The 8,521-nt window shown below is 37.9% G+C and overlaps 1 protein-coding gene across 1 annotated transcript; it reads left to right on the top strand.

The window, feature by feature from the left end:
- The first annotated feature begins 1,731 nt into the window (after positions 1 to 1,731).
- Positions 1,732 to 3,832, top strand: LOC121771507 (la-related protein 6C-like). The gene is made up of 7 exons (XM_042168302.1): positions 1,732 to 2,287; positions 2,357 to 2,451; positions 2,511 to 2,662; positions 2,733 to 2,814; positions 2,892 to 3,008; positions 3,085 to 3,174; positions 3,233 to 3,832. Exons 1-7 carry the CDS (start codon positions 1,846 to 1,848, stop codon positions 3,446 to 3,448), a joined length of 1,194 nt encoding a protein of 397 aa, XP_042024236.1. The 5' UTR covers positions 1,732 to 1,845; the 3' UTR covers positions 3,449 to 3,832.
- Positions 3,833 to 8,521: the final 4,689 nt, after the last annotated feature.

Genomic DNA, 8,521 nt, shown 5'->3' on the forward strand with positions numbered 1-8,521 from the left:
ATATTTGGATTGTTAGTTAAAATATGATGATATATAAAATATGATGTGGTTTTATTGCCATATCATATTTTAAATTTTATCACATTAGTTTCAATTTTAACCATTATAGGAAAATTGAGAAAAATAAAAATGCTATATTCGAGTTTCAAAGTTATGGAATTAGCCAAAATCAAGCAAAAAATTGTGATTTAATAATTACTATTCCCTAAAATTAAATATAAAATGAGTTTTCAAAACTAATAAATTTATAGCAAAAAATAAATTAGAATTGAAAGTGAAACTTCCTATTGCAATAAATAAGCTCAAATGATAAAATTTTAATTACTAAAAATTATTGCTTATTACTCCATTAAACAAAGTGGAGTAGTATTATTATATAAGTAAATTCACTATTCAAAATATTATTAAATAATTTCATCAGTGGTGGCGTGGAGTGTGGACGGTAGAGTAGTGCAATTAACTTAAATCATTGTTACCAAGTATACAATTGATAGCTTAAATTGAAAAGGTATTGTAGCAAATGAACTAAAACTGACTTGCAACCCAGCTGGGTTTCTACCACAGCAGGGGATCCACTCCCATAAATGACTTGCAACTGATGCCATTTTAATCAGTTTTTATCTACTACTTATCATCCCCAACTTACAAAATATAGCTGTTGCTTATAATTATATTAGCTCGTGCTCCCTTTATCATTGAAAATTCATTTTATTATTTTGGAATATACGTAATTTAAAGTTATAGTGTTTACTTTTTTTTATTTAAGGTAATTAGACCTCATCATTCAACTAAATTATTATACCCACATTCTATTATAAAATTAATGTATAAAAGTGTAATTCATATTCCACTAACTTATTTCCTCATTTTTATTTACAAAGTCGAACAATTTTTTAAAACTCGTGTTGAATCAAAATGATACTCCATCCGTCCCATAAAAATATGTGCACTATCCTTTTTTGTCCATACCACAAAAAATATGTGCATTTCATTTTTGAAAAGTTATATCAATTTAATAATGTAGGTCTCACTATCCACTAACACTACTTTAACTATAATTCTCCTCCTCTCTCTTACTTTACCATACCATTCTCCTCCCATTTCTCTTAATTTATCAATTTTGTCTTAATTCATGTGTCATACCTCTTGCCCATAATTTTATGGGACGGAGGGAGTACTATAAATCGCGCATTAAGGGAGTATTAGTTTTAAAAGTTTGTAGTGATCACGTAACTCGTAAGATATTAGTATAAAGTAGCATCACTTCATAAACCACCAAGAACAATATATAATCCATCATATTTAATGCATTGTAATTGTATGTAACCCAAAACGTATTGAAATCGAGCTTGAAAAATGAAAAGAACCAACGTTCCGTACATGGGCTTTTTACTGGGCCGCCCCTCATTACTCTTACGCTATCAATTAATCAGAATGGGCTTTAATTACTGAATGAATGTCTATCCATCCCAACACGAGTATAAATTACAAATTTACAAAAAAAAAAACTAAAAAAAGAAGAAGATGAAGAAACGGTACGTCAAAAACACCAGAAATGGTGAAATGCCTTGATTTCCTCCACACGAAAACATAGAAATCAGTTATATCAACACTAAAAATAAGGAGAAAACAACGATTTCCCCTCAAATTCCTACACCACCAATTCCAACCTTACTACAAAACCAACACTCCCAAACTGTGCATCAAGAAGTCGAAGCAAAGCCACAGCTTTGATCCATAATACTAACTCTTTTATTTTTTTAGTTTTTCCTTTCCTTTTTAACAAAAAGTTCATTCTCCTGTAACAACAAAAAAAATCCCCCCAAAAAAAAGGTTACAAACAGAATGGCGCAAATGAGCGAACACGATTATGCTCGCGAAAAAGAAGAATCCCAGAGCGAGAACCGGCAGAGCAGCGGCGGCAACGGGTCGTTCAAGTTCAACGTGGCGGCGCCGGAGTTCGTGCCAACGATGGCCTCCCCCGCCGCCGCCCAGGTGCCCGTGAGCGGCTACTTCTACCCGTGCTTCCCCTCGATGGACGGCACCACGGGCAGCTGGATTTACGTGTCTGGCCAAGAAATCAGCCTCCCTTCTCTGGTCCAGCCTAAACCTAACGGCAAAGTCGCCTCCCCTCACAGTGCCCAGCACCACCAGCCCAAGGATTCCGCCCTCTCCGAGGAGCTCAAACACAAGATCATCAAACAGGCGGAGTACATGTTCAGCGACATGAGCATGCTGGCCAATGAAACCCTCGTCAAACACGTCAATAAGGACCCTGAAGGCTACGGTAAGATTACAGACAGAGTTTATGAAACTAAATTAAAATCCCCCAATTTTGATGTTGATTTTTTTCCAGTCCCCATCAATTTCGTATCCACTCTGAAGAAGCTGAAATCGCTGAACGTGAACAACCAGATGGTGGCGCAGGCTCTTCGTTCTTCATCAAAACTGGTAATTAATTGAGAATTTGTTTAATTCAGCATAGTTTGTTGAATTTTGTGGGTGGGTAGATGGTGAGCAGCGACGGGAAGAAGGTGAAACGCCAGCATCCATTCACCGAGAAAGAGAAGGAGGAGCTGCAGCTGCGAACTGTCATTGCTGAAAACCTCCCTGAAGATCACTCCCATCAGAAAATCGAGAAAATGTTCAACGTCGTTGGAAAGTAGGAACCTCAATTTTTCGCCAGCTTCATATCATATATGGATTATGCTTATTATACATGCGTCCTGCAGTATAAAGTCGATCCGCATATGCCAACCACAGGAGCATAATTCGTCGAGGTCTTCAAAGGGCGATATAGTTATTAGCAACAAGGTGAAACGAATTAAGGTTGAAAGACAAAACCTCGTGCCATGTATAAGGATCTTATCTAGTTATTGTTGATGGTGTAGCTTCACGCGCTGGTGGAGTATGAGAACCTCGAGACAGCGGAGAGGGCAGCGGAGAAGCTGAACGACGAGAGGAACTGGAGAAAGGGGATGCGCGTTAGAGTGATGCTCAAGCGCTCTGTATGTCTAAAACTCCCCACATTGCCTATTTATATTAGAAATTCCTATTTCCATCTAAATGCAAATGCAAATGCAGCCAAAATCTGTGCTCAAGTGTCGCAAGTCAGAATTCGACGTCTGTTTCGATGACGAAGAATCCTCCCGCTTCAGCAACTCAGAAACTGAGGTACCTCTGCCGCTAACTATTGTTTATTGCACATGAATTAATCTGAGAAAACGTGCAGGCTGATGAGAATGGAGCCACGCTGAAGAGGAGCTGGTCTAAAAACAGAGGGAAAGCAAAGCAGCAGCAACAGCGGCCGCAGCTGCAGGCCACCCGCAGCCTGCCGGCGACGTCCTCTCACTTTGGCACCAACTTCCCCGTCAAGGGACCCAGGATGCCTGACGGGACTCGAGGGTTCTCCATGGGGCGGGGAAAGCCGCTTGCCATCCAAGTTTGATTGATTAGGATTTCAATTAATTCATTAATTCAACTAGGAAGATGTGATTGTCGAACAAACAAGCTAGTTCCATTGGTCTTTTTCCATACTTAGAGGTGCAATGCTCTGAATGCTTCGTTAACATAGCTATTTTTGGTTTTTCCATTTTTTTTTGTATAGTTTCGCTCACTCGTTGAGCTGGGAGTTCGCTACATGGGAGACATTCTCCATAGCTTTATACTAGTATCATACACTATTTATTTTTTTTATGCACTAGGAGTATTTTTTTTGTTGGTTGTTATGGTTTTTCAAACTTGGAGTCAAGTTATGTAACTAGAGCAAAGTAAGCAAAAAAGCTTCATGATGCAAATTCCATAATTGTATATTTGATTTGTTTCAAGGACGATGAACATGTAAGCCTTTGTAACTTGTAGACCGTGATATCTAAAACTAACTAGATCATGGTCCATCATGCTTTCTTCAGAATTCTCCAACCACCATTTTACCCAAGTAGTTCATGAGCTAAGGTGACACTGGTTTGGATTCCCTATCTTCACAATCATTATCCACACGGGCTGCATTGCATGCATGATGCATGTGTTTCACTGAGCTCATTTCTTCATGCATTAACCGTGAGCTATTCCAACGCCTTCCCTCAATTCAAGCGATGTTAAAGGAACAAACCAGAAGTTTGTTCTAAACTTGCTGGCTTTGTGAAAATAACAGCGTTACATGTCCAGTTCCTTCAACCCCACTTTGTCTCTCACAATTTGCGCGTCTGTTTTAATATGCTTCGTCCAATGTCGCCAAGAGCCAATGCCCACTCGGACTTGGAGAAGGTTGCAATTTTAGGATCCTTTTTAGGTCCTTCGAATACGAATCAAGGATTCTTTTTATGCGTCTTTTCCATTGTTCTCAGTTAATCATGATATTATCTGCTTCTTGTGACCTAATTTGATTTAGGGTTTGAATGTGCGCTGACGGAATTAATTTTGTTTATGACTAAGCGTATTGAATAAATGGTGCTTGGTGAATTTAATAATTTCCTTCCTTTGAGTAATATTTATTGGAATCAATTCCATGGTGGGTATAATATACTCCCTCCGTCCCCGAATAAGAGTCGCTAATTTCCATTTTGGGCCGCTCCCATTAAGAGTCACTCTACATTTTTACCATAAATGGTAGTAGGCCCCACATTCCACTAACTCCCTCCACTCACATTTTATTATAAAACAAATATAAAAATGTGGGTCCCACATTCCACTAACTTTTTCAACCAACTTTTCTCTACATTTCTTAAAACTCGTGCCCGGTCAAAGAGCGACTCCTATTAGGGGACGGAGGGAGTATTAAATAAAAATCTACAAAGATTTTCTCCTCCATCTTCACGCGTTATTCCTCATCTCTTCGATCTGCAATCCATTCCAAATTTTGGGCATCTCCAACAATACCCCAAAACGCAATTTTGCAGTGAAAAACACCTCCAATCATACCCCAAAACCCATCCCAAATCGTCCTTTTTTTGCGTTTTTGAACAGTGCTACCCCAAAGATGGAGTAGCACTGTAGCGATCGCAAATTCACTTTTCCAATTTCTGGAAATTGCAATTTAATCCTTTCTTGTTCATTTATTTTTGAATAAAGTAAAGAGAGTTACCATATTTATGGAGAATTTGGCGGAACCAGTGAAGGAAGAAATTTGCCGACTCAGAGAAAGAAAAACGAAAAAGAGAGATGAAGAAGACCAGGTCTCACGTTATTTTGGGGTTTAATTTAGTACTCCTTTTTAAATTGTATCTAATTAAGTAAATAAACTAAATATAAGTACGCATAAATGAATTAATTAGAGATCTCCTTTAGGTTTTGGGCGATATAACTAATTAGTTAAAAATCATTTTATATAAATTTTGTATAATTTGTAAGATTGTACTCTAAATATAATAAGTATATTAGTAAATAAACTAAATATATATGAAATTTGGAGTATAAATTATTGATAAAGTGTTGTGGGGTTAATGTGTAATTTAAATAAATATATAGGAAAGATTGAAAAAGTAAAAAAAATAGGTGAATATGGAATATTCTTTTAGGTTTGGGTTTTGTGTAAATGATTGCAATAGAATTACTGTTTGACATGACAGAACTAGAAAAATAGGTTTGAGTTTGATGTAAATGGTCGTAGATGGCCTTAAACCAGTCAATCAGTTGTTAATTTCCCAATTTATTTTCCCAATTCATTTGCCAATTATTCACCCATTTAGGACACCACAAATCACGGTTTTTTCTCTAGCCCTAATCTTCTCTAATCCCACCGCCACCTCTCTATAATACTCCTTTCACAGATCAAATTTCACCCCACCCACTTTCGCTTCTCTGCAAATCTGCAATAACTCACAAGAACAAGACCAATTCTTCTCAACTTCTACTCAATCGAACTCAAGGAAATCTTGCAGAATTTCCCATTTATTCTACATGTTTTGAAACCAACTCATTTAACTCTTTCCGGCAGAAACCGAGAACCAAACTCGAGAGAGGGAGTTATCGTTTGTTCCTTCGAAATCTGTTCAAGGTATATCCCTCCCAACAACCAATCCTCTTTCCTTTTCATGTGTTTTGAATCTCACGTAATACCCAACCAGTTATTAAATTGAGATAATCAAAACTAAGAACTCATCTTGTGGGGTTGTTCGGGATGAATCGTGGGTGAAATCGAGGCTGCTCGGTGAGCCGTTGAACGATGACCTGCAGCAGCGGCGGCAGGGCACTCTTTAATTTGGAAATTTTTGTTTTGCTCCTGTGAGAAAAATCGAGAGGGAGAGAGATGAATTCAAGGATTTATGTTTTGTTCAACAAATGAAGATTTGGGTGTGTTCTTTTGAAAAAAATACTACAGTAGCGACGGTTTTGAATTCTTGAATGGGGGTTTTCAATTCATTCTTTTGTTATATACTTTAAATCCCTATTTTATTTGGTGTTGTGTTTTTGAAAGAGGACCGGCGGTTTGTGTAGAAAGGGGATGTTCTGGGTTAAGATTTACAGTAGACGAAGAGAGAGTAGAAGCCGACGGACTTCTTTTAAAATGGGGGTATCTATGCATGCACAACGGTTCGGAACCGCCGGTTCCGGTTCATGAACCGGCGGTTCACGGTTCAAGATAGGCATGAACCGAAATCGGCCCGCCAAGGGTCCCGGCGGTTCCGGTTTAAAAAACCGACGGTTCAAGCGGCGGTTCAAAACTGCCGGTTTTCGGCATGAACCGGCGGTTCCGAACCTGTTCAAAATTTGATTTTGATTTGATTTGTTTATGTATGAAATGTGCGTAAATAAAATTCAAAAAAAATGAAAGTTGCAATTTTATTGAAATTACACATTTACAACAATTACAAATCGAAAAAACCTTGAAGTCTTGAAGTCTTAAACAAAAATTTAAATACAAACGAGACTACAAGTTAACAACGAAGCTAATTACAAATGATAAAAAGACGTAGAAGTTCATATAAAAAAACTTATAAGTATATATATATATTCTTAATCGGCGAAGGAGATCTTTCTACATAACTAAATTAAGGACACCTTTAGCAATTCAACTTTAAATGTTGACTTTAGTTTAACAATCAACAATTATAGTAGAATTGTCAAAAGTTTCCCTGATTTAGCCGAGAAATCTACTTCATCGACTAGAGTATATACAAATACAATTATTTAATTGTATTTGCATATTTTTAAAGTAGGAACAAAAGGGAAAAAAAGAAATAAAGGAAAAAGGACTTGAACTCAACTTAAATTTAAAATTTAAGTTGAGTTGCCTACGTATCCCCAATGCTAATTTGCATTAGGGAATCAAAGCCCACGTAATTCTCTTACCTTACTTACCTATTTGGCTTGGCCGGCAGCGGTTGACGGTTGGCCTACGATTCATCCCCGGTGAATTCATGTTGTGATCCCTCCTGACGATCATCCCAATCATTTTATTGTTCTTTGACTTCGGCTTTGGCCCAATCATCAAGTAACATCACGGCTTCCATATTTTTCACCGAGAGCTTACTTCTTGATTCATCCAACACTAAAAACGGACTCGACGGCGATAGTGGAAGCCGGAACAGAGAAAATCTCCTTGGCCATTGACGCAAGGATGAGAAAATCTTTCTCGTGGGTTTCCCACCAATCGAGGACGTCGATTTGGGCGGGAGGAGTAGGACCTTCATCACCAAATGAAAAGATTGAATCGAAATATAAATCCAATTCACTTACCATACATGAGGTCCTTCCGCCGGTGCTGTAGCTGTATAGGTCGGCTAGTTGGGACGCGGTGTCGGGGTCATCATAATCGGCTTGAAATGCAAAGCCATAGTTATGTTGTGGAGGAGGGGGGGTCTTCTGACTTGGTGGGTGTTGTTATACTTGGTTTCATATTCGGTGTAGAGAGCGCGCAAGTTACACTCGAAGGTTTGTTGGACAATGGACCGGTCCGGGAGGGTTATTTGAAAGGTTTCTAAGAGGTCTACTCCAAATTCGTTACTGGTATCGGATTGGATTGCTTGAAGGGGACCAAGACCAATTGAACTCAAATTGTTATAATAAAACTCTAAAATCCTAGAGGTACCGGCTAATTTCTATTTTGGATCCAATACCTTTGCAATCAAAAACACGGTTGGAATCTCACTGAAATACTTGAGCCATTTTTCAATCATGTAATATAAGACACACATTAGCTCAGGGGAAGAGGAAGCATTTTTCATTGCAGTTTTAAAACCAATGGATATGTACATGCAATGCTCTAAAACAGGAACAGCAGTGCAGTAATAAACACCCGAAAATTCAACAATAGCATTTTTAAAATTTTTAAACAATTTAAATAAAGCCACATTGTGTTCCCAACAACTATGCGAAAGATATAAATCATGAACGGGATAGGTTCTATAAAAGTCACATAAAGCATCTTTACGTGTCAAAGTAGAATTCAGACAATCATATGTCAAATTCCATCTATGAGACACATCCATAGTAAAATTCGTATACCTGACATTCTTATGATGGCAATATTTCTTCCATGCTTTGCCAATAGGTGGCTTTTGATGGATTAATCTAACTGCAG

This window comes from Salvia splendens, chromosome 2 (genome assembly GCF_004379255.2).
Source record: "Salvia splendens isolate huo1 chromosome 2, SspV2, whole genome shotgun sequence".
NCBI classification, from domain to species: Eukaryota; Viridiplantae; Streptophyta; class Magnoliopsida; order Lamiales; family Lamiaceae; genus Salvia; species Salvia splendens.